General features: G+C 39.1%; 1 protein-coding gene across 2 annotated transcripts in view; it reads right to left on the bottom strand.

The window, feature by feature from the left end:
- UBE2Q2 (ubiquitin conjugating enzyme E2 Q2) overlaps positions 1–26,066 on the bottom strand; it is a 64,919-nt gene that overhangs the window by 1,624 nt on the left and 37,229 nt on the right. For both annotated transcript variants that reach the window (XM_066355144.1, XM_066355143.1), the window contains 9 exons: positions 24,648–24,704; positions 22,152–22,292; positions 18,732–18,816; positions 17,281–17,341; positions 16,454–16,544; positions 12,317–12,375; positions 9,113–9,161; positions 8,557–8,652; positions 1,663–1,729 (listed from right to left, as the gene is read on the bottom strand). In XM_066355144.1, coding sequence (XP_066211241.1) covers positions 1,663–1,729; positions 8,557–8,652; positions 9,113–9,161; positions 12,317–12,375; positions 16,454–16,544; positions 17,281–17,341; positions 18,732–18,816; positions 22,152–22,292; positions 24,648–24,704 — 706 coding nt within the window. The remainder of the gene's footprint in view (positions 1–1,662; positions 1,730–8,556; positions 8,653–9,112; positions 9,162–12,316; positions 12,376–16,453; positions 16,545–17,280; positions 17,342–18,731; positions 18,817–22,151; positions 22,293–24,647; positions 24,705–26,066) is intronic.

Raw genomic sequence — 26,066 nt, 5'->3', positions numbered from 1 at the left:
GTGGATTGTCATCAGTATGATGCTGTCACTTCAGCACTAAGGAAACCATCTCAGCAGGTACACTAAGAGACAATGCCTAACATCTGTTAGCGGAAGCCAAACTGGAGTTCATCTCCTGATTCTCAATCTACTGTTCTTTCATCATAACTAACCTTACATACACCCACACTTTCCCAAAGACAGCACTTTCTGTAAAATTTTTGAATGCTTACTAAAGTTTGTTTTTAAAATAAATAAATAAAAAGATAAAAATATAATTGCTAGACTCAGCAGAAATCTAAGCTCTAAGCAAATGAGACTAAGTGCTGTCTGGTTTGACACTCATTGAACAGTATAAATACACCAAGGTTTGTGGCACATCCACGTGGTTACAAAGTAGTAGCCTATGGATGTTTTTGAATCTATTAATTTAGGGGGCTGGAAAGGATTATTATGAAAATCCAGTCTTGCCCTCAAGTTTGATCATTCTCGTCTTCAGAAATATGAAAAATGTTTTGAATACAGGCATACCTCGTTTTACTGTGCTTCACACACACTGCATTTGTTTGTTTGTTTTGAACAAACTGAAGGTAAGATCTCCACAAGCAAAAAGATTTCCACTTGCTGTATTGTGATATTCACTTTACTGTGGTGGTCTAGAACCACACCCAAAATATCTCCAAGGTATGCCTGTACTATTCTTTCAGAAGCAAGCAGTCACTGAAAAAGTGACAAGCTTCCTTTGGCATTAAAATAAAAATGAGCACAAAGCACAACTCTCAAGTCACAAGCTACCACATTTCTAGCAAAGTAAAGAAGGTTACTGCGGATACTCCCTTAAAGAAAATATTTCTTACTTCTATTAATTTATTACTCTGCACACAAAAGCTTCAGTTTTACTAACAGCTACAATGAGTATCTGCACTTAGATACAAAGTGCTGTGCATATACACTGCTCTTTTTTTCTTCACAAGTTTGGCAAGACAGACATCATGCCAATTTGAAAGACAAGGAAACTGAGGCTGAGAGGTAAGAAAACTTGTTCAGGGCCACAGAGCTAATGCATGACACAAATGGCACTGAAAATAGGTCTTCTGATTCCTACTTTTATTACCTCATTGTTAGAGACAAAAACTAAAAATATGCATTATGACTACAAGCAAAATTTAGGTAAGTCCAACAGGATTTATGAAATATATTTTAGGATTTTTTTTAAAAATATGCAACTCAAATACTCTTAACTGACATTAGAACTTTGCTTGAATAGAAAAAAGTGTATGACTGTCAAAAAGCATAACATCATCTGAAGATGTTTCAGAAACAGCTAGTTCAGAATCCTGGACTGCATTTACTCTGAATTAACAAGAACTCCACATGTAGTGTTACCTTTACAAGGTAACTTACTCAATTCCTTTCCTAAAACCATGTATTTCAAGTAAATAAAGTGATTCATTCATTAATTCACTCAAAAATCTTGATTCTGATTCTTAAACCAAGTATTTAGGACACCAAGACACTGAATAAAGCACAGTGTGTGTATCCTCAAGTTAAATTTTTTCACAATGAAAATTGTACTTTATAAGAAATGAAAGCAAAAACAAAAATAAAACAGGATAAATATCAACAGCACATTATGTAATAAACTTCATAAATGGCAATAAATATGTAGTGAATTAAACATACCATTTTTCTCGTGTATCTGTACAATGGAATTATAAGATTGTTGGGCTCTTGCTAGATTATACTGATTCTGAAAGAGAATTATACATCAAATCAACACTGTAAGTAGATGAAAATCATGATATATTTTATGGATATGTCACCACTGTGTTTAGAAGAACAGAGGAAACAATTATTTTCGTTTCCAAAAGATTTTTGACTGAATACCCTCATTCCTCAACTTCATTATTCTCTACCATTTTAGAAAAATAACAAAACCAAAACTGTACTCCAGTAAAAATCTACAAGCTTCACAGTTCATTTTTATAAGTTCTCCAACCACTGGACAAGTACAAATCCTTTTAGTTCTAGTGTCCCTCTCCACATGGATGAATCAAGTTAAAGGATGCTATTAGGACCTAAGTACAATTCAAACTCTATCCAAAACAAAACAAAAAAAGATAAAATATTGCCTTCAGACAAGAAAACATTAAGCTTTAAGGACTACACACATATAAATGACATTTTGAGTTAAAAATCTAAAGAATGCCCGTAAGTAGCATCAAGCCATTAATAAAGGAGTCCTGACTTGGTAGTGTCTTTTAGAACCACTATTAAGGGACTAAGTCAGGATTAACTTTGTTCCCCTCAGTACAACTGACCTATATCTTAACTTCCAATTAATATATCACAAGCAGTCTCCATAGCAGTACACATATATTATGTCATAGAATTTTTTTTCAATAAATTCACACAGCACAAGAACAAGAAAATGTATAAAAACATTCTAAGTGAAAACTCTCATTCTTACCTATCCTCCAACCCCATTTGGAGAGGAGGAGAAAAAGGCAGGGAGGAAACTGGGGTAGGAGGAGGGTTCAGTTCCAAGTATTTTTAAATTTTCATATGACTTTTTAAAAACCATGATTAGGTCCTGGCCGGTTGGCTCAGTGGTAGAGCGTCAGCCTGGCATGCAGAAGTCCCGGGTTCAATTCCCGGCCAGGGCACACAGGAGAGGCGCCCATCTGCTTCTCCACCCCTCCCCCTCTCCTTCCTCTCTGTCTCTCTCTTCCCCTCCCGCAGTGGAAGCTCCACTGGAGCAAAAGATGGCCTGGGCACTGGGGATGGCTCCTTGGCCTCTGCCCCAGGCCCTAGAGTAGCTCTGGTCGCGACAGAGCGACACCCCAGATAGGCAGAGCATCGCCCCCTGGTGGGCGTGCCAGGTGGATCCCAGTCAGGCGTATGCAGGAGTCTGTCTGACTGCCTCCCCGTTTCCAGCTTCAGAAAAGTACAAAAAAAAACAAAAAACCCCCATGATTTAGAAGTGTGTTTAATTTGCAGATTCACGTAGATTCTTATTCATCTTTTCATCATTGTCTTCTAACCTTAACTACAGCATATTTAAAACATATGATATGTATGGTACCAGTTATTTTTTTAATATTCTTACTTGCTTTGTGGTTTAATTTATGACGACATTTTTTCCCCATATATCCTTGGGAAGGATATGCAGTATCTAATTAAAGAGTTCTATATTTTCCCATTAAACCAAGCCTGTTTAATTGGTTATTCAAATTTTCTACATACTTGACATGTCTGTTTAACCTACCATGAACAAGGTAAGTAAAATCTCCCACTATAATGGTGAATTGGTCAATTTCTCCTTGCAATTTTATCAGTTTTTAATTTGCATTTTCAGACTATTTTAATAAAGTACATGAAGTAAAAAATTATTATATCCTCCTGGTTAACTGAGACTTTTTATCATTAAGTAGTCACTAATACTTTCTGTTCCAAAATCATACTTGTTTGACACAAAAGCTATATCACATTTACAGTCACCATGACTGAATATTTGGACTTGACCTATCTATCACCTTACTTCCTGATGTCTATTTCTCAGTTTTTCTTTTAGTTTTACTATCTCTTCCTGGGATTCCAACAGACATGTTTTAGACCTTGCTCTGATATCCACCTCTTAACTACTGCCATATTCTCTATTCCCATGTCCCTCTGTGCAACATTCTAAATTATTTCTTCTAATCAATTAATTCTCTAGCTTTACCAGGCAGTGACGCAGTGGATAAAGCGTCGGCCTAGGATGCTGAGGACCAAGGTTAGAAACCCTGAGCTTGCCAGCTTGACTTCAGGATCACCAGCTTGAGTCCAGGGTCACTGGCGTAAGCCTGGGATCATAGACATGACCCCATGGTCGCTGGCTTGAGCCCAAAGTCGCTGGCTTGAGCAAGGGGTCACTGGCTCAGTTGGAGCCCCCCTGATCGAGGCACATATGACAAAGCAATCAATGAACAACTAAAGTGCCACAACAATGAGTTGATGCTTCTCATCTCTCTCCCTTCTTGTCTGTCTCTCTCACTAAAATCAAATAAAAAAATTAATCTTCTCTTCTGATGTCTAATCCATCTATTGACTTTCTCATTTCAACAACTATATTTTTCATTTCTATAAGTTCTATTTCATTCTTTTTCAGATCTGTCTCATCAACCCTGATGGTCTACTGTTGGCTCCATTTTATGTTTTTTTTTTAAATTTTACATTTTACTTCATTTTATCACAATTCTAATATCTAAGTCTCTATTCTGTATCTGATAATTCCAAAACTTCAAGTCTGTGAAACTACAGATCTGAGATCCCTTATTTCTGCCAACTCTCATGTCTGTTGGTTTGCCTGCTATGTGCTTATGATCTTTCCTTGTGAATGCATACTTGTTTGAGCTTAATCTTTGGGAATCCTACAGGTTTTAAATTAGAAATGTTTTCCCTTAAAGAGTATCTGTGTCTGCTTCTGATGAGACCTGTACACAAAAGTAACATGAGGCCCTGGCCGGTTGGCTCAGCGGTAGAGCGTCGGCCTGGCGTGCAGGGGACCCGGGTTCGATTCCCGGCCAGGGCACACAGGAGAAGCGCCCATTTGCTTTTCCACCCCCCCCCCCCTCCTTCCTCTCTGTCTCTCTCTTCCCCTCCCGCAGCCAAGGCTCCATTGGAGTAAAGATGGCCCGGGCGCTGGGGATGGCTCCTTGGCCTCTGCCCCAGGCGCTAGAGTGGCTCTGGTCGTGGCAGAGCGATGCCCCGGAGGGGCAGAGCATCGCCCCCTGGTGGGCAGAGCCTCGCCTCTGGTGGGCGTGCCGGGTGGATCCCGGTTGGGCGTATGTGGGAGTGTCTGACTGTCTCTCCCCGTTTCCTGATTCAGAAAAAAAAAAAAAAAAAAAAAAAAAGTAACATGAAACCACTTTAGCCCCTTAACCTTGGAGAATTTCAGGATTATATAAGGTTCTCAGATTTGGTTCCCCAATCTTGTTCATTTATAAAGAGAGAAGATTGGACTTAGTACAGGTAACAACTCCCCCACTCTGGAAGGAAAACAATACCAACATCAGTTCTTTCATCTGAACGTGATCACTGACTAAGGGATTCTGTAGGTCAATATATGGGCAGTAGGGAAGACAAATGCCTTTCCTGATGGTACAAGAGAATAGGTCAGAAGCTGTCCCACAGGCTATGTGTTCCAGGATTTTACTATTTAACTCAACCACCATTCCCTCCATATAGTGAATGGAAGCTTTTTTTTTTTTTTTTTTTTTAATTTTATTTTTTCTCATTTTTCTGAAGCTGGAAACGGGGAGAGACAGTCAGACAGATTCCCGCATGCGCCCGACCGGGATCCACCCGGCACGCCCACCATGGGGCGACGCTCTGCCCACCCTGGGCGTCGCCATATTGCGACCAGAGCCACTCTAGCGCCTGGGGCAGAGGCCACAGAGCCATCCCCAGCGCCCGGGCCATCTTTGCTCCAATGGAGCCTTGGCTGCGGGAGGGGAAGAGAGAGACAGAGAGGAAAGTGCGGCGGAGGGGTGGAGAAGCAAATGGGCGCTTCTCCTGTGTGCCCTGGCCGGGAATCGAACCCGGGTCCTCCGCACGCTAGGCCGACGCTCTACCGCTGAGCCAACCGGCCAGGGCTGGAAGCTTTTTAAGTATCTAAATCCCAAATTCTTGCCCCCCTATCAGAAACAATGGTTGTCAGTACTTTCTTGAACACCCTTCCAGAGATAGTCTCTACTTATAAAAGCACATCTGTATAATATAGCCTTGTCTGTCTGCCTGTCTGTGTGTGTGTGTCTCTCTCTCTCTCTCTCTCTCTCTCTCACACACACACACACACGGTAGCATATTTTTAAACACAATTTAACACCTTCCTTTTTTGATAGTCATATTTTTACAGTTAACATTCTGACTATTATTCCCTGTTGGCTTTAGAATCCTAGAAGGTAAAACTCATATGACATCAAGCAAAGGTCCCATATTCTTTTTTTTTTTTTTTTTTTTTTCATTTTTCTGAAGCTGGAAACGGGGATAGACAGTCAGACAGACTCCCGCATGCGCCCGACCGGGATCCACCCGGCACGCCCACCAGGGGCGGTGCTCTGCCCCCCAGGGGGCGATGCTCTGCCCATCCTGGGCGTCGCCATATTGCGACCAGAGCCACTCTAGCGCCTGAGGCAGAGGCCACAGAGCCATGCCCAGCGCCCGGGCCATCTTTGCTCCAATGGAGCCTTGGCTGCGGGAGGGGAAGAGAGAGACAGAGAGGAAAGCGCGGCGGAGGGGTGGAGAAGCAAATGGGCGCTTCTCCTATGTGCCCTGGCCGGGAATCGAACCCGGGTCCTCCGCACGCTAGGCCGACGCTCTACCGCTGAGCCAACCGGCCAGGGCGGTCCCATATTCTTAACAAATATTTCTTAATAAGAAAAGATAAAAGGAAGAGTAAGATTTCATAATAACAATTCATTCAAAAATTTACCCGCTAAGACATACTTTATTTATTTTTATTTTTTATTTATTCATTTTAGAGAGGAGAGGGAGAGACAGAGAGAGAGAGAGAGAGGAGAGACAGAGAGAGAGAAGGGGGGAGGAGCTGGAAGCATCAACTCCCATATGTGCCTTGACCAGGCAAGCCCAGGGTTTCGAACCGGCGACCTCAACATTTCCAGGTCGACGCTTTATCCACTGCGCCACCACAGGTCAGGCCTGCTAAGACATACTTTAATACGCAAACATATTTTTAGTTGCCTGATAGCATTCTATTCAAAATGGTTATATTTATCTGCTAATAAAACTACAAATCATTTAAACATTTAAAGTATATTGACATTGATTAATATCAGGACTACGGCACTGAACTAAAAATGTTGGTATTACAGAATTATTAAAACTGGAAAAGACTTAAAATATCTAGACCACTTGTATTACAGATAAAATTTAGAAGCCTAGACAGCTAATTTACACAGCAAGTTGTTGGTAAAATAGTCGTTTAATTACACAAAAAGATCACTGTTCTAAGCCTTTTATATTTTCACAAAAAATAATATGGCAAAATTTTTTTAAAAAAACATGATTAAATTTAACATCAAGTTTTAAATATAAATAAGTTCAATATTTTCCAAGAGGAAAATATTAAAGGCTCGAAGTACACCAAAATATCAACAGTATATCTAGATATTCAAATTAAAGATGCCCTGTAATTTTTTTAATGTTTTCTACAGTGAGCATAAATTTTGTCATAGAAAAATAAAATTTTGGTGTTATATAATCATTCTGTTGCCACCCTTAAAACATCTAAAATATAACACCGTTGAGAAAAGCTAGTTAAAAGTAGTTAAGAAATTCACTACTGCTCAATAAATAACTTCTAGATTTTATACAAAATGGTATTTTATTCACTGTAAAGAAATAGCTGTTAAAGAAGAGCTAAAAATAAGGTATTTTACAATATTATCCCAAATGGATGATCTTTTTTTTTTTGTATTTTTCTGAAGTTGGAAACAGGGAGGCAGTCAGACAGACTCCCGCATGCGCCCGACCGGGATCCATCCGGCACGCCCACCAGGGGGCGATGCTCTGACCATCTGGGGCGTTGCTCTGTTGCAACCAGAGCCATTCTAGCGCCTGAGGCAGAGGCCACGGAGCCATCCTCAGTGCCCAGGCCAACTTTGCTCCAATGGAGCCTCAGCTGCGGGTGGGGAAGAGAGAGACAGAGAGGAAGGAGGGGGGAGGGATGGAGAAGCAGATGGGCGCTTCTCCTGTGTGCCCTGGCCGGGAATCGAACCCGGGACTCCTGCACACCAGGCCGACACTCTACCACTGAGCAAACCGGCCAAGGCCCCAAATGGATGATCTTTTAAAACAGCCTTTTCAATTCTCTGCTTCCTCTGAGTTAAAATTCTAGTGAACTCATGCTTTGACATGCAATATGGTTATAAATACATTAACACTATTTGGATAGGCATTCAACACAAAAATCACACAGAACTTTAGGAACAGCTGAATTTTTAAAAAATGTTATGTCAGGATGATTTCCATCACACAAATAATTTTCCAAACCATACTAACTTCAGAATCCATCCCTGGTCCACTCATATGTTTAGAGATAACTACAATTAGACACACAAAGACATTTCTGATATATGTAGTAAGTAAATGAAGAACTGAACTCAGTAGTTAAAAGCAGACTAATTGTTGTACAGTCTGGTTCAAATTCCTGCCCTGACACCTGTCACCTTAGACAAGTTACTTAATCTCTGTGGACTTCAATTTCCTCATCTACAAAAAGAGGACAGTAAAAGTACACCTACTTTTCGGTTATTAAGAGGATTGAAGGAGTTAATACAAGTAAAAAGTTTAGAATATAGCACATAAATACTTGGAACTAACTATTCTAACATAATCTCAAATTGGGGGAACTTCAAAGTACATAAAATTTTTTTACTCATTAGCGTATATATACCAATACAAAAGTAAAATTATACACGTTTTATCTACAGTAAAAATAACAAAGACTCCCCTTTACCCTCTTCTACCTCCCTCCAACCCCCTTTCACTCTTCTGACACTCTCAATAAAGTACCTTATTTGCTCCAAACTGCACTCTGGCTTTGCCTTTGACTAAGGTGGCGTTGATTTGCATGATGACTGATTCTATTGAGTAGGCACTGCTCCAGCCCTGCAGGAAGAGAAAAGACTTCTCTAAAACACAATAGTATTCCTGATTTTGACTTAGAAAAGCTTAACAAAATGGCACATAACAACTCAACAATAGCAAATTAATATTAAGACATTGTACCAAATCTGAGATAATATTAAGAAAAGTTGAACCGCTTCCAAAATCACACACACACACACACACACACACACACACACACACCTTATGTTCCGAATGCCAAACATGAATAACCTTAAATATCACTTCCTATCCTAGCACAGATAAGAACCAAGTATATCTCATTTTACTGGTTTACTTTACATAGCTTTTTCATTATTAAAAGTGGCTGTGATTAAAAGAAAATTAAAAATTTTTTTAAAGTAGGTGCTTTGCAACAGAGTTTTTTTTTTACACAATCTAATTTATACAATCAAAACACTGTGGAGATTGAAAACCATGAGAACCATAAGAAAAGAGTTACCTGTTTTGTGAGAAGTTCCATACATAACGCACCACCACCCAACACATACCTTAAAAGAAAACAGGAATCATATGAAATTCTCTAGATTTCAGTATTCCTTTTTATTTTTTGAAGTAGCATTACTAAAAAAATACGCATACATATAAAGATTAGAAGATAACAGAAAAATGAAAACAGTTGTCAGGGTCATTTAAAAATTCTAATGTTAGTACTGGTTGGGTAGCTCAGCAGGTTAGAACATCGCCCTGATATGCCACATTTATAGGTTCGATCCCTGGTCAGGGCACAGACAGGAATCAACCAATGAATGCATAAATAAGTAAAACAACGACTCGATGTTTCTCCCCCCAATCCTTTCTCTCAAAAAACCATTAAATAAAATAAATAAAAATAAGGGTTCTCCTATCACTTCTCAGCTTTTTGGCTAATACCAAGTATAAAATAATGGTTCTCAGTAACAGAATACTTAAAGACTTTTTTAGATATCAGACAATAAGAACTTAGCCCTAAATATTCCAGAAAATTGGGGTAGAACAATGTTTTCTTAAATGGATTCATGTATTCTATTCATCTGAAAATTTCTCTGCCATCAATTTATACAACCAAGGTTTTTCCCTCTAACACAAGTAATGACTTTACCATATCTATAATAATGAACATCTGCAATTATGGGTTAAATTGTTTCTATTCATTCTCTTGTGAGGGTCAAACAGTTCTGGCCATGGAATCCTGCTCTGTACTTCTCAATTTCTCTGTCTAGTTCTAAACTACAACTTTTAAGAATTTCCCAGATCTCTCTCAGGAAATCATTACTCAGATCAAGATTCTCCAGCCTCTTAACACTTTCTGAAACAAAATAATTTCATTCCTCCTTTAATGTTATTTTAAACTCCAAAATACATTAAATTTCATGCCTAAAAATAAAATCAAGGTAATGATAATTACACACGAAAACCTGTGGTAATCTTAAAAAAAAAAAAAAAAAAAGCTAAGACCACTAATTAGGTTTATGTGAAAACTGAGTCCATGACAATTTTTTTTCTGTGCCATAGGACTTTGCTATTCCTGGACCTGAGAGTCCTTCTGCTGACTACTCTTCCAAATGCTACCCCCCTCAACCCCCAATAAAACTTGCCAAGTCCATCTGGCCTTTCAATTTTGGATTCTAGCTAACCAAATGCATCCTCATGTTGAATAAACCAAATTATTTTACAAAGTAAGAAATCTAAAAATTATTCATTTGAATAATGGAATAATAACCCCACTGTGGCGCGCGCGCGCTCTCTCTCTCTCTCTCTCTCTATATATATATATATCAGTAACGAGAAACTATGTACAAGATTTTAAAACTGAAAATGATATTACAATCAGCTCTCTGTTCTACCAAACATGGGTTGAAAATCTTTTTATTAAAAAGTTACAGTATCGCTGACATGCACTATGTAGTTAGGCCTAAGGTAGCTGGTGGTTGTGTCTGTACTAAACACAGAGGCCCTAGCTGGTTGGCTCAGTGGTAGAGCGTCGGCCTGGAATGCAGGAGCCCCGGGTTCGATTCCCAGCCAGGGCACACAGGAGAAGCGCCCATCTGCTCCTCCACCCCTCCCTCTCTCCTTCCTCTCTGTCTCTCTCTTCCTCTCCTGCAGCCGAGGCTCCATTGGAGCAAAGTTGGCCCGGGCGCTGAGGATGGCTCCATGGCCTCTGCCTCAGGCACTAGAATGGCTCTGGCTGCAACAGAGCGACGCCCCAGATGGGCAGAGCATCGCCCCCTGGTGGGCATGCCGGGTAGATCCTAGTCGGGCGCATGCGGGAGTCTGTCTGACTGCCTCCCCGTTTCCAACTTCAGAAAAATACAAAAAACAAACAAACAAACACAGACTTTTTCTGGTCCTTATTCTCTAAAGAAAATAGTGTAACAACTATATATACAGCATTTACATTGTATTAGGCATTATAAGTAATCTAGAAATGACGTAAAGCATGTAGAGTATGTACTAAGTTATACGCAAATACTGTGCCATTTTATCTAAGGAACTTGAGCATAAAGGAATGTTGGTATCCTTCGGGGTCCTGGAACCAATCCCTCTTGATAGCCAAGAAACAACTGTATCCTAATTTTGTGTGATTGTCTCTACAACTAGGCAGTAAACTACTTAAGATCATAAATTCTTTTTTTTTTTTTTTTTTTTTTAGAGAGGAGAGAGAGTGAGAGAGAGAGGAGGGGGGAGGGAGGAGCAGGAAGCATCAACTCCCATATGTGCCTTGACCAGGCAAGCCCAGGGTTTTGAACCGGCGACCTCAGCGTTCCAGGTTGAGGCTCCATCCACTGCGCCACCACAGGTCAGGCAAGATCATAAATTCTTAATATTCCTGGTAGTCCTCACAACAAAAATGTAAAAAAAATCTATGCTGGTCAAGTTTATATCAGATTTCAAAATGATCTGATAAAAATATTTTTATACATTTATCCCAAATTTACAAAACTCTTCCAAATCCTTTCTTCAATCATTTGTAGCTGCCCTTATTTTTAAATCTCAATTAAACTATACCAACCATAAAGATGATCAAAGGACTGAATAATCATAAATAGATTATTTCACAGAGTAGAACTGGTCAGCTGAGCATTTCAGAATTCTCAAATTAGTTTAATTGCTGCTACTCAAAACTTATGACTCACTTAATTCATAACATTTCATAACTAACCTATTACAAACTCTGATCCTTTCCCAAGCTTCAATAAAAATGCACGACATTTACCATTTGATTCTACCAAACTGTAACAACCACCTTTAGAAGAAATTCAATGGCCAGCTTCACAGGCCCTGAGATTTTCCTGTGATTTTTCCTAGGATCATAGGCATGTGGGAATCACTCTGTAATCCTAGCTTTCTCTAAATACTCAATCACAATTTATATCTTAAAAATACTTGGTTTTTAGTGGTGAAATGTATACAAATAGGGACCATTAAAAATTCAACCTATAAGCAACATAATGGTTTACACCAGTGGTTTTCAAACTGTGGTCCCAGACCAGCAGCCTCAGCTGCACCTGAGATGGGCTTAGAAGTGCAAATCTCAGGCTCCACCCAGACCTACTCAATCAGAAACTTTGGGGTGAAGCCTAGCATGCTAGGCCTCCAAGCATTGAACTAGCCCTCCGAAAGATTCTGATACCCAGTACCAAAGGAAAAATCACTTAAAACTTACCCTCCTGAGAGAACAGGTAATACCACTCGAACAAATGGAGGATCAAATGGAAAGTTATCCTAAAAAGCCAATAAGCAAGTTTAGTTAATTTTAAGAACATCCTTAATACTATATTATTTAGAAGATTTTAGTTTATAAAGAATGTGTATATTTATTATCTGATGATGAGTGAGGGTTATAAAAGTTAAAATAGTACCAAAAACTAAAATGAAATAAATAAAAACAAAGTTTTTATTTGAGCAGTATTTTGGTAAATTTGTGAAATATATAAAGAGTCTCCCCTTTTCAACAGAACTATATAAAGGGAACAGTACAATAATGATGACCAGGTAATTTGAATCAGTCCTCTGGCTGGAAACTAAAAAAGGTAGAAAGAATGTAAATCATTATGGAGCTAAGATCAAGAAGAAAAAGAAATCATAGAGTGGGGCCCATTTTTACCCCTCGGGTTTTCTTTCCATTACAGAAGAGGAAGATAAAACGTTAAGAAGCTGAACAGGACTCAGACTCACTGCATAGAAAGGTACATCAGGGTCCACAGAGAAGAGGCCTTACCTGGCCCTCACACTTTCACTGGGACCCTCAAGGACAAACTGCAAAGTGCCCTGGCTGACAAGGAATGAGGCCCTGCTTTAAATCATCTTAACCCCCAACTGACTCAGGCACCCTGGGATGCTGGTGCCCAAGCCCCTGACAAGGCAAATGTGAATCCTCCCTGGGGAAGAGTATATAAGCTAAGGCTTCATATCTGCTTTCTAGTCTTTCGTATGTAATGTCTATCACTAACAATAACAGTTATATGAGACTTAAAGATGACACAATCAGAAAACGAGAAGCAAGCAAATACAAACCCACAGGGATCAAGACAATAGAGTTATCAGACACAGATTTTAAAATAACTATGCTGAATATGTGCAAGCAAAGAAAAGACCAAAAACCCTGGCAGAGAAATAAAAATATAAAAATAAACTATAAAGAAATTCTGAAAGTTAGAACTATAATAACTGAAATGAGTAACTTAATGAGGGAGTTGAACCACAGTGGAGACTTAATGGAAGAGAAATTCAGTGTACTAGAAAATAGGTTAAAAAAAAAATCCAGAATGAAGCCAAGAGAGATAAAGCAGAAAACAAGACACAGGGGAATGTACTGAAAAGGCTCGTCATATGTACTGTCCCAGATGAGAAGAAAGAATGGGACAGAAATAATATTTGAAGAAATAGTTTGAGAATTTTCCAAAACTGAAGAAGGACTTCACAAGATGTAAGCACTATAAATACTTCAAGAAACAATGGACCTAACCTGTGGTGGTACAGTGGATAGAGCATCAACCTTGAATGCTGAGGTCACTGGTTTGAAAACACTGGGCTTACCTGGTCAAGGCACATATCATATATGGCAGCTGATGCTTCTTGCTCCTCCCCCTTCTCTCTCTCTCTCTCTCCCCTCTCTCTAAAAATGAATAAATAAAATTCTTAAAAAAAAAAAAGAGGTCCTGGCCGGTTGGCTCAGCGGTAGAGCGTTGGCCTGGTGTGTGGGGGGGACCCGGGTTCGATTCCCGGCCAGGGCACATAGGAGAAGCGCCCATTTGCTTCTCCACCCCCCCTCCTTCCTCTCTGTCTTTCTCTTCCCCTCCCACAGCCAAGGCTCCATTGGAGCAAAGATGGCCCGGGCGCTGGGGATGGGCTCCTTGGCCTCTGCCCCAGGCGCTAGAGTGGCTCTGGTCCCGGCAGAGTGACCCCCCCCCCCCCCGGGAGGGGCAGAGCATCGCCCCCTGGTGGGCAGAGCCTCGCCCCTGGTGGGCGTGCCGGGTGGATCCCGGTCGGGCGCATGCGGGAGTCTGTCTGTCTCTCTCTCCCCGTTTCCAGCTTCAGAAAAATACAAAGAAAAAAAAAAAGAAAGAAACAATGGAAGCCCTGGCCAGATAACTTGATTGGTACAACACCCTGAAGCACAGAGGTTGCCAATTCGATTCCATCTTGCTCCCTTCCTTTTTCTCTAAAATCAATAGTTAAAAAAAGAAAAAAGAAAAAGAAACAATAGAATTTATGCTAAGAGAAGGGTATCTTTGAGGTGCTGAAAGAAAAAGATTTCCAACCTAGAAATCTATACCCAGTGAAAATACAGCTGTCCCTCGCCATATCGCAGTTCACTTTTCGCAGTCTCACTGTATCGCGGATTTTTAAATTATATATATCTAATTTTGTATCTAAGATTTTTCGCTGTATCGCGGGATTTTGCAGTATATATCATAGGTATTTTTATATATTTATTATTTTAATTATTTTTGCGGTAACATAAGCACAGGAAGTGTTTATTAGGAGCGTGGGAAGGGTTAATAACAGTATGGGAAAGGTTTATAAGAGTGTGAGGAGGGTTTATAAAGCCTTAAAATATATATAAATAGTAAAATAAATATAAGGTCACTACTTTGTGGATTTTCACCTATCGCAGGAGGTTCTGGAACCTAACCCCCATGATAGACCATTGTACTTTCTAAAAATGAAGTAAAAATAAAGCTATTTTCCTATCAGCATATCCACACTACAGGAAATACTAAAGGCTATTCCTCAGGCAGGAGATAAATGACCTAGATGGAAACCTGCAGAACAAAGCCCACGAAAAGTACAAATATGCACATAGAACTAAAATAAATATTGATTAATTATATAACAATGATGTGTCAGGTTTCAGATCTAGAGCTAAAATGCATGAGAACAGCAATACTTATTTGGCAGACAGTACATGTTCTAAGGCCTTTGCAAGTGGCAAGGAAAAGGGAAAACATAAATTGACAAATTTATATAAGACTTTGACAAGTTAAGGATATATATTGTAATTGTAGGTATTAAAAAAGAGTAAAAGAACAGGTGAGTACCAAGCTAACAGAGGTAGGAAACTGGAGTAATAAGAAAAAACATCCATAAGAACGAAAAAAAAGAGCAACGAGCGAGAAGGACAAATAGATTTAAACCCAGATATCAAAACATTAAATGCAAACACTCTAAGTGCTCCAATTAAATGACAAACATCTCCAGACTTGATAAAAACATATGAAGACAAGGTGAGGGAAAAGAAAACTCAGCAAGTTCTCAGGCTACCCCACAACTCTGAGTCCTGGAAACAGAAGAACAAGAGCTTTTTCTCTTAATGAACTGAAGCAAAGATGATGGCTGAGGTGTGGCCAAGAGAGTTGAAGGCCAGTCTCTCCTCACTCTCCTACAGCAGAGGGGGAGGGAAAGAGCTTATCACCTCTCAGAAAGTTATGTCAGTGAATCCAAGAGAAATTACCTCCTATTTCTATTCAAATTAAAGGTGCTAAGGAAACAACTAATGCCTCTTATAGAACCAATCTGAGGGAAAGGGAGCTAACTAAAACATTTGTTTCACCTAGTTATTCCCTAGAAACACAAAAATACAGTTTTAGCTAAGAGAATAATCAGCATAATTCCAGTAACTTACTTTAAGTTCCTACCTCTACCCAACCTTAAATAAGATTCTAAGGAACCTATAAACTATGAAAGTTCAATAATAGGAGAGGAAAATAAAAAATCACATTTTTATAGCTAAAACAGATGATCTTAGATTTGTATACAAAATTTAGAAGACAGCTGTTGCATACATTTTTTTCTCTCAATCAGAAAAAAACAGGTCTAAAAGAAACTCCATATAATTCAAACATAACGCTGTAGAAATACTTCCTAGCTTTAACAAAAGATTTAAAACCACTATTGTAATATCTAAGATTATTTCACTCCAAGGACCAATTTTTACCCCACTACAGGAGGGTGATAATGTCTCCACTGAGAATACACATCCTAAACAACAGAATGTACTTTTACCTATTTTTGAGCTTTATATAAATGAAATGCTACAAAATGTGCTTCTTTTGCCTCTATCTTGTTGCTCATAGCTCCATTCCATTTCATGAATGCCACAGTCCCCCTACTGTGCCCAGTGCTACTCTGCACATGGCTTCTGTGCACCTAAGCACTCATTTCTTGCAGGGTTCATACCTAGGAAAGTTCCGGAACCACAGGGATACTACACACAGTAATACCAAATTGTTTCCCAAAGTAATTGTACGTAGATGCATTCCCACTAGAAGCATACAAAGTCCATTTACAATTTTCTTACCTTAAAAGAGAAGTTAAGCAAAATATATTCTATGCCTTCTTTTTCTTTTAAGATCTGAAGATCGCTGTGCAAAGGACTATCAGGATCGACCCTGAGAATTACAAAACATAAAAAGTCAGAGATTTTTTTTTTTCCCTTATAACCTCAGAAAGGAACCAGCCTAAGAGCTGAAAAAGAGACCTAGGCCAAAATCCAAACAGACCCCAACTCCTTGGGATTAAATATTCAAAAAGAAATGATAGTATTCTAAACCTATTCTCCTAAAGAGATTCGGAGTTAGCACTCATTCTAGATGAAATGGTCATATGTACATAATTTTCTCAAGGACTAAAAAATAACTCTAACTTCCTTCTCTAAAACTGTATTAGGCAAGGGGTTCAGGAAGATAAATTTACCATGGACAAAACCAGAAAAAATGAAATTACTAACAAAATCTAAATGTGTCCATCAATTGTTCTATATATTCAAGTCTTACTCAAATCCCTCATTTCAAATAGTATAAACTGGCTATCACAGTCAATCTCACCAAGTTATTAAACATACTTTTGTGTCTATAGTCCCCACTTGTTTCACTATCTCCATGAAACACTATCCCACAGCTGGTCTTTCTTTTTCTCCTTCCTCTCTTTTTCATTTTACTTATTATTAAGCCTAAGAAACAGCTCATTTTAACACCCTGGGAACTATTACAGAAACAGGGTCTAAATAAAGTTCAAAGTAAAAGCTTTGGTTATAAAGGTATCAAATGAAGAAGGAAAATCATCATTGTGACAGTCTACCAGTACAATCACTACAAATAGAGGATTAACTTTAAAAAAGCCACTTACTTCTGCAGTTTAACATGCCAGTCATATAAACTATCATTTATGAGTTCCACCGAATAAATCCCTGCAAAGATACAGGATGTTAGTTATGCTTCAATTCATTTTATGACTATTACTCTGGTGTAAACTTATACATTAAATAGCAAAAAACAAACAAACAAAAAAGTTAGAAATTTTGCTGTTACAACTCGGAGCTGGCCCTAGCCAGTTGGCTCAGTGGTAGAGCATCAGCCCACCGTGTGGATGTCCCAGGTTCAATTCCCAGTCAGGGCACACAGGAGAAGTGACCATTTGCTTCTCCATTCTCCACCCTTCTTCCTCCCCCTTCTCTCTCTCTACCTCCCGCAGCCTACCTAGTTCAAGCACACTGGCCCCAGGAGCTGAGGATGGCTCTGTGGAGCCTCTGACTCAGGTGCTAAAAATGGTTTGGTTGCAAGCATGGCCCCAGATGGGCAGGGCATCAGACCCCAAGCAGGGATGCTGGGTGGATTATGGTTGGGGTGCATGCGGGAGTCTAACTCCCTTCATCTCACTTGGGAAAAAAAACACAACAGTAAAATATATTCATCTCTTTTTCTTAAAATATATTCATCTTATTTGCTTTCCAAAGCAGATATAACCTGAATTTTGTCCCAGAAAATAAAAATCACATACAAGTTAATCTCCATTAGCAAGCAAACAAAAAAAAAAGGTATGCTATATCCATACAAACAATTTTAAAAAACCCCAAAGGATAGTAGTTCCCCCTTATCTGAGGGACATACATTCTAAGACCCCAGTCCAAGACTCCAGGTGGATCCTGAAGCCACAGACAGTACCAAACCCATATATATTATGCTTTTTCCTATATGTCTATGCCTGTGATAAAGATAAATTAGGCACAGAAAAAAAAACACTAAAAATAACACAAAACAATGTTAACAATATACCATTATAACTATAATAATATAACAAAAGTTATGTGAACGGAGTCTCACTGTCTCATAACTGATTAGGTAACCAAGATAGCTACTAAGAGACGAACAGGCAGGAAGCATACACAGCAGGACACACTGGATAAAGGGATGCTTCGTGTCCCAGACTGGACGGAGTAGGAGGATGCAAGACTTAATTCACCACACTGCTCAGAATGCTGTGCAATTTAAAACTTATGAATTGTTTACTTTCGGAATTTTCCATTTAATATTTTCAGACCCCAGTTTACTGTGGGTAACTGAAACCGAGAAAAGTGAACCCACAAGTAAGGCTGTGGTGGAGGCCTACTATAAACTCACCCTATTTTAACCCCCCATATCTTTTGATAACTTGATTACATTTCTGTTTCATATTCCTAAAATAAAGTTAATAAATATTTCTGCTTTTGTCCAGTTATAGAATGAGAAATAAAATTTATAATCTCAAAATTGAAAAGAGCATAAAGACAACAGTGACAGCAGAGATGCAGTGATCCTTACCTGTTTTATAACTCTGTGACCTGTATATGTCCCTGAGCTCTTTCATAAGTCTATCTGAAGCCTGCACAGACCCAGACACTGCACCCTGAAAGATAAAATGTACTATTTATTTAGCAGGATCTACTGAGTCAAATAACTAAAGATTTCTGGTATTTGAACCTAAAAATAAATATTTACAATGAGATTTTTAAAATGGATCACCACTTAACATTTTAAGGAGTCAAAAAGTTAATTCAGTTAAAACAAAGATTATGAAGTTTCAATGGGATTATAAAATTGGGAATAAGTCTGGTTCAGTTACTATTTATCATCTAAGGGGTAAAAAAGTCTAACCAATATATCCAGAACATCCACGCCCCTACAATAAATAGCCTAGAACTCAGTGTCTATTTCAAATTATACCATTTTTGTTTTGTTTTGGGTTTTTTTTTGTGATTTTTTTTTTTGACAGAGACAGAGAGAGTCAGAGAGAGGGATAGACAGACAGGAAGGAAGAGAGATGAGAAGCATCAATTCTTCGTTGCAGCACCTTAGTTGTTCATTGATTGCTTTCTCATATGTGCCTTGACGGTGGGGCTACAGCAGACCAAGTAACCCTTTGCTCGAGCCAGCGACCTTGGGTCCAAGCTGGTGAGCTTTGCTCAAACCAGATGAGCCCGCACTCAAGCTGGCGACGTTGGGGTCTCAAACCTGGGTCCTCCACATCCCAGTCTAACACTCTATCCACTGTGCCACCACCTGGTCAGGCTATACCATTTTTTAATTTAACTTTTTAAAAAATTTATTTTTAGAGCAGTTTTAGGTTCACAACAAAACTAAGAAAGAATTCCCACATAACTGTTCCACAACCCATAGTCTTTCTCATTATCAATTTCCCTCTCCAGACGAGTTTTTAAATTATTATTTATTCATTTTTAGAGAGAGAGAATGAGAGAGGAAGAGGGGAGGAACAGGCAAAATCAACTCCCATATGTGCCTTGACCAGGTAAGTCCAGGGTTTTGAACAGGCGACCTCAGTATTCCAGGTTGACGCTTTATCTACTGCGCCACCACAGGTCAGGCCAAATGAGACATTTCTTACAACCAGTGAACCTATACTGATACATACCATTACTGTTTATGGTCCATAATTTACCTTACGGTGCACTTTTGGTGCTATATATTCTTTGGGTTTGAACAAATGGATAATGACATGGATCCATCATTCTAGTACCATATAGAAGTTTCACTGCTCTAAAAATTCTCTGTACTCCTCTATTCATCCTTCTGATCCTTTTACTGTTTCCATAGTTTTTATTTTGTTTTGGTTTTTTTTGGTATTTTTCCAAAGTGAGAAACAGGAGGCAGACAGACGGATTCCTGCATGCGCCCGACCGGGATTCACCCAGCATGCCCACCAGGAGGCAATGCTCGGATCTTATGGGGCATCTCTCCCCTGCAGTTGGAGCCATTCCAGTGCCTGAGGCGGAGGCCATGGAGCCATCCTCAGCACCCAGGCCAACTTTGCTCCAATAGAGCCTTGGCTGCAGGAGGGGAAGAGAAAGAGGAAGGAGAGGGGGAGGGGTGGAGAAGCAAATGGGCACTTCTCCTGTGTGCCCTGGCCGGAAATCAAACCCGAGACTTCTACATGCCAGACCGATGCTCTACCGCTGAGCCAACCGGCCAGGGCCTGTCTCCATAGTTTTGCCTTTTCTAGAATATCATAATAGAGTCAGAATCAAACAGTATGAAACATTTTCAGATTGGCTTCTTTCATTTAGTAATATGCATTTAAGGTTCCTCTGTGTCTTTTTATGTCTTGATAGCTCATATCTTTTTAGCATTGAATAATATTCTATGTCAGGATGGACCAGTTTATTTATCCATTCACCTATTAAAGGATATCTGGGTGCTTCCAAGTTTTGGAAATTATGGTTCAAAACCCTGGGCTTGTCTGGTCAAGGCACATATGGGAATTGATGCTTCTTGCTCCTCCCCTCTTCTCTCTCCCCCCCCCCCATCCTCTATCTAAAATGAGTAAGTAAAATCTTAAAGAAAAAAAAAAAGGAAATTATGAATAAAACTGCTATAAAAATCTGTATGCAGGTGTTCGTGCAGACATAAAATCTTTTGGGTAAATACCAAGGAGCGCAATTGCTGGATCATACGGTGAGTGTGTTTATTTTTGTAAGAATCTGCCATATGGTTTTCCAAAGAGTCTGTACCATGCTGCATTCCTGCCATTAATCAGTGAAGGTTCCTGAGGCTCCACATCCTCACATTTGGAGCTTTTTAGATGTGTGACCTTGAATACATTACTTAACTGGCTTAACACCAGAGTCACATCTAGATACTAGGAAGGATAAGTCCCACAGTGGCTCAGTAGTTTAAATGGGAAGGTATATAAAGTACTTTGCTGAGTGCCTAGCAAGTGAAAGTGATCAATAATATGTACTGGTTTTGACTATAACATACAAACTGGAAACAATCAAAAGATGTAGAAAGTATAGTAAATATCATTAATTTAGATGCCATAAAAGTCTTTTTAAATAATTAAAATAAGGGCTGGGCTAAATTTCTTTGCTTTAAAAATGATTTGCCAACTGAATTAATATAGAAAGTAAGATTAAAGGAGGGAGAATAATCTACCTGCTTACAACACTTGGTGTCTCCTTACATAACAATTCACCTCCTGTTTGAGCCATTGTGCTGAAGACAAAGGAACTGGTCCTCAAATTTCACAGGTTGATAAATAACTCTAATACAAGGCAGTGAGCAAGTAGTTAAGTGTTGACAGACAGCTGCACTCTCATTTGATATTGCCCTACTCTGCCTGGGCATTTTATAGATATGATTCTCATTTATTCTTCACAACAAAAAAGGTTTGTGCTGTCTACATGTTAAAGTTGAGGAAACTGAAGCTGTGTAGGTGTGTCTGTCACCAAAGCATTCATTTCACTCCCCCAGCAGCTTCATGTCAAAGAGATGTTATGTCAAAAGAAAAAATTAAGTCCCGGCTAAACATTTTAAAAAAATGAAAAAGAAAAAATTACTTTTGATTTGGCCAGGACAGGGCAGACCAAACAGGCAGTGTCATGGAGAATTTGAGTTTTATTTTGTAGAAGAGACAGAATTTAAATTCGCAGACCCCAAAAGACGGTAAGTAGAGGAAACTGCATAACCAGGCTGGAAAAGGGCAGACACAGGAGTGGATTCCAGTATGGAAAAGACAGATAAATAGGGTGGAAAGTGGCTATCAATAGATGAGAAATGTAAAACAATAAATAAATAAAAATACTGTGGCAACAAGATACATGGTTGAGGTAGGGATGGAGAAGGGTATCTGAGGATGGTATCTTAAGGAATTTCCCTGTTTTACATTATTACCTATAATTACTTTATTTAACCACAGAAGTCCAGGTTCTATATATTTACACATACATTTAGATGGTCTTGCCTTTGAGTCTTCCTAATTTTCTCTAATATTGCCAAATTTTCTTTTTCAATTCCTTCATCCTCTGACTTTTTCCCACTAATAGGCTCCTCTTCCTTCATCTCATAGTGATCCAAGTCTTCTATATCCTACAAAAATTAGAAAAATATTATCTTATTCAAGATTATGCCAAAAATTAAAATTTTTCTTGACTCAAGAAAGAACAAAGGATACATATATTCTATGGGAAGGGGTAAAAATGCCTTCACATTCCAAGCATATATAATTGCTATTACCAAATAAGCCTTCTTTTAAATCTCCTATTAAACTCTTAAACACTTTAACATCAAGGTATCAAGAACCTTAATTGCTCATACTTTGTTCTGATAACTTGACTTACGATCTCCATTTTTTCAAGCAGACTAATTCACTGTGATTGCTAGACCAGGTTGATGACCACTTCCATCCAGACTCAATGGTCTTTTCCTTGGACCTCCATTTCTTCACCCCTACTACAATCTGTTCTCATCCAGACCCTGTCCATGTTCATTCTTCATGGAGCTCCCTTCCCCTGGTTTGTACCTTTCAGTCACCATCTTCCACCGGACACTTGTCTGCAGAGTTCCCACAAATGCCCTGAGTTGAGTCTCCTCCTCCTAACACTTTCAATCTCAGCCACATTCCTCTCCACAGATCTTCTCCACATGTTAACCAGCACAGAACAAAATTCTTCATTATCACATTTTTAAAACAATATTTTCAGTCCACTATTCTCTGCATAAAGCCTTCCTTTTGGTTATTTTTAAGGGTAAGAACCAAGTTTCAAAAGTTCTGTGTTTAAATAAAAGAATTAGAGAATATTTCAGGGACTATTAGACTTAGTTCTTAGATTGGCTAAACCAATCTTGCTTTTTCCGTGACTCCAACACACAGAGGAGGATTTAATGGCAGGCACACCGGGTGCATGCCCTGGGGCTCCAACTTCTGAAGGACCCAGCAAAACTCCCAACTTTACACTTTTTTCTAATGTAAGGGGCCCAATATTTTCTTCTGCACCTGGGGCCTCAACTGACCTTAATCCACCTCTGCCGACACATCAATCTTTTTCTTTCAAAAGGACAGCATCCAGCGCACCCAAACACACCAATGTCCAGGGCAGCCCTTTTTAACCACATTATTGTAGTTACCTAGAATATCTTCTTTTCATCCACTCTAACCCGACACCTCCCAAGTCTGGTCCCCTACCTTTCTAGATTTCCCTAAATGTGGCTGTCCCTTCTTTATATTATCTTGTCAGGGGAAAAAACAAAGGTACACCACTCCTTGAGTACTTTAATGAAGTGTCTACTTCATTATACAGTAGACACAGGAAAAACGGTTTACTGTTTCCACCCAAGTTAATTGCATGAAAACATTAAAAACAAACACTATCTCTAAAATGTCATTCAATTTACACAATGTTAAGAATTCTTTTTCTCCCAGACTCACAAAACAAAACAAACCCACAACTATTTCTTTAGTTCTATGGCACTCTAAAAAGTGTCTTTAAGATTTAAAATTTTCCAGCCTGACCAGGCGGTGGTGCAGTGGATAGAGCGTTGGACTGGGATGCAGAGGACCCAGGTTTGAGATCCCCAAGGTCACTGGCTCCAGCTAGGGTTACTCGGTCTGCTGAAGGCCCACGGTCAAGGCACATATGAGAAAGCAATCAATGAACTAGGGTGTTGCAACACGCAATGAAAAACTAATGATTGATGCTTCTCATCTCTCTCTGTTCCTGTCTGTCCCTGTCTATCCCTCTCTCTGACTCATTATCTGTCTCTGTTAAAAAAAAAAAAAAGATTTAAAATTTTCCAAATCAAGACAATAAGGTAATAATAACCTGAATTAATTCTATGATGCAAAACAAAAAATGTTTTAAAACCAAGACCTTGAAACTCAAATACCTTTTAATCTGGTCAGTGTAGACATGCCGATCTTTATCCTGAAGTTTGAATTCAAACACGAAGCTTCAGAGCCTGAAAACCTCTAAAATTCTAAAATTGCTCAATGACTGGCAACTAAACTGGCCTAAGTTCAATGCCTTTGGAATCTGCTCTACAAAATTCTGAGATGATTTTTCAACATGAGATAGTTTTATTAGTTCTAGTGAATAGTCCCTGAAATATTCTCTAATTCTTTTATTCAAACACAAAACTTTTGAAACTTAGTTCTTATCCTTAAAAATAACCAAATACAGGTTAAGCACTGATTACTATTAAATACAAATATAATTTTAGTGCTAAATTTAAGAGCTTTTCTTTTCTAGAAAATCAAATCCAAGAGCAGATAAGCAAATTAGCTCCAACACATATATAAGAGGTACAGCCAGATTTTGAAAATTATATTATAATGTGCTTTTCATTTTCCATACTAACACTGGTTTATAAAAGAGATTAGAGATGTACTAAAATGTTCAAAAATGAAGATATTTATTAAATGTCGTTCTTATATAAACTACCTACTTCAGCCATCTCTTCCTCTTCCTCCTCTTCTGAAGTGACTTCTTCTGTTGTCCCATTCTGAAAAGGAAGAAGAATTTGCCAGGGCTACACAGAACAAATAACACACCCCCTGAGTGCATTAGGTCACCAGGCACTGCAGCTCCACTAACAGAGAGCAGAGAAACATTTACTTTTATAACCAACTTTGATTTAACAAATATTTATACATTTTTAATAAAGAAATATTTTTGAACAATTCTACTTAATAGAGGCATTAGAAATAACAAAGCAATTAATCAAATATAAAGCAACTCTTAAAAAAATTAAAGACATTCTAATTTAAAATAAAATAAAAACATTTTACACATAAGGATATGTATATAAGGTCAATATAGATTCTTTCACTTAAAATAAATATCCTACAGAGGTCCTGGGTTCGACTCCCGGCCAGGGCACACAGGAGAAGCGCCCATCTGCTTCTCCACCCCTCCCCCTCTCCTTCCTCTCTCTCTCTTCCCCTCCCGCAGCGAGGCTCCATTGGAGCAAAGATGGCCGAGGCGCTGGGGATGGCTCCTTGGCCTCTGCCCCAGCGCTAGAGTGGCTCTGGTCACAACAGAGCGACGCCCCAGAGGGGCAGAGCGTCGCCCCCTGGTGGGCGTGCCGGGTGGATCCCGGTCGGGTGCATGCAGGAGTCTGTCTGTCTCTCCCCGTTTCCAGCTTCAGAAAAATACGAATAATAATAATAATAATAATAAAAATAAATAAATAAATAAATATCCTAAACTATGAATTCCTTAAAACAACTGCCTTTTCAAATTTGAGGCTTTAGGAAGCCTTATGTACTTAGTTTTCGCAGAATTCAAAAAGGTAAATTCCTGGACTAGAGCGTAGTTCTGCAGGACACAGTACATAATAAAGTTAGTAGAATTTTTTTCCCCATATAAATTTCTTGCTGTATTTGTTTCAACTACAGCTGGTAAGGATCAATCTCTTTCATAAAAGGCCTACTCTAATGGCATCTTATGTGGGTGCCAGAATCAGAGAGAAAAGAATTATTTTAATGTAATTCAATGCAGCAGCCAAATCTTGTAACTGACTCATCTCTGCCTTTACTCAGGAGTTGGAAAATGCACTACAATACCTCCCCATTCACATGCCACAGGCAGAGCACAGGTGTGTAAACCAAAAGAGAAAAGTGAGAACTGCTGAAGATACTCTTATCAATAACTGATATTGGCCCTGACCGGTTGGCTCAGCGGTAGAATGTCAGCCTGGCATGTGGATATCCTGGGTTCGATTTCCTACCAGGGCTCACAGGAGAAGTGCCCATCTGCTTCTCCACCCCTGCCCCTCTTTCGCTCCGCCTCTCTCTTCCCCTCCCATAGTCAAGTCTCCACTGGAGCAAAGTTGGCCTGGGCACTAAGGATGGCTCCGTGGCCT

This window comes from Saccopteryx leptura, chromosome 13 (genome assembly GCF_036850995.1).
Source record: "Saccopteryx leptura isolate mSacLep1 chromosome 13, mSacLep1_pri_phased_curated, whole genome shotgun sequence".
NCBI classification, from domain to species: domain Eukaryota; kingdom Metazoa; phylum Chordata; class Mammalia; order Chiroptera; family Emballonuridae; genus Saccopteryx; species Saccopteryx leptura.
The sequence above is the reverse complement of the archived record's forward strand: the minus strand, read 5'-3'. Positions and strand labels throughout refer to the sequence as shown.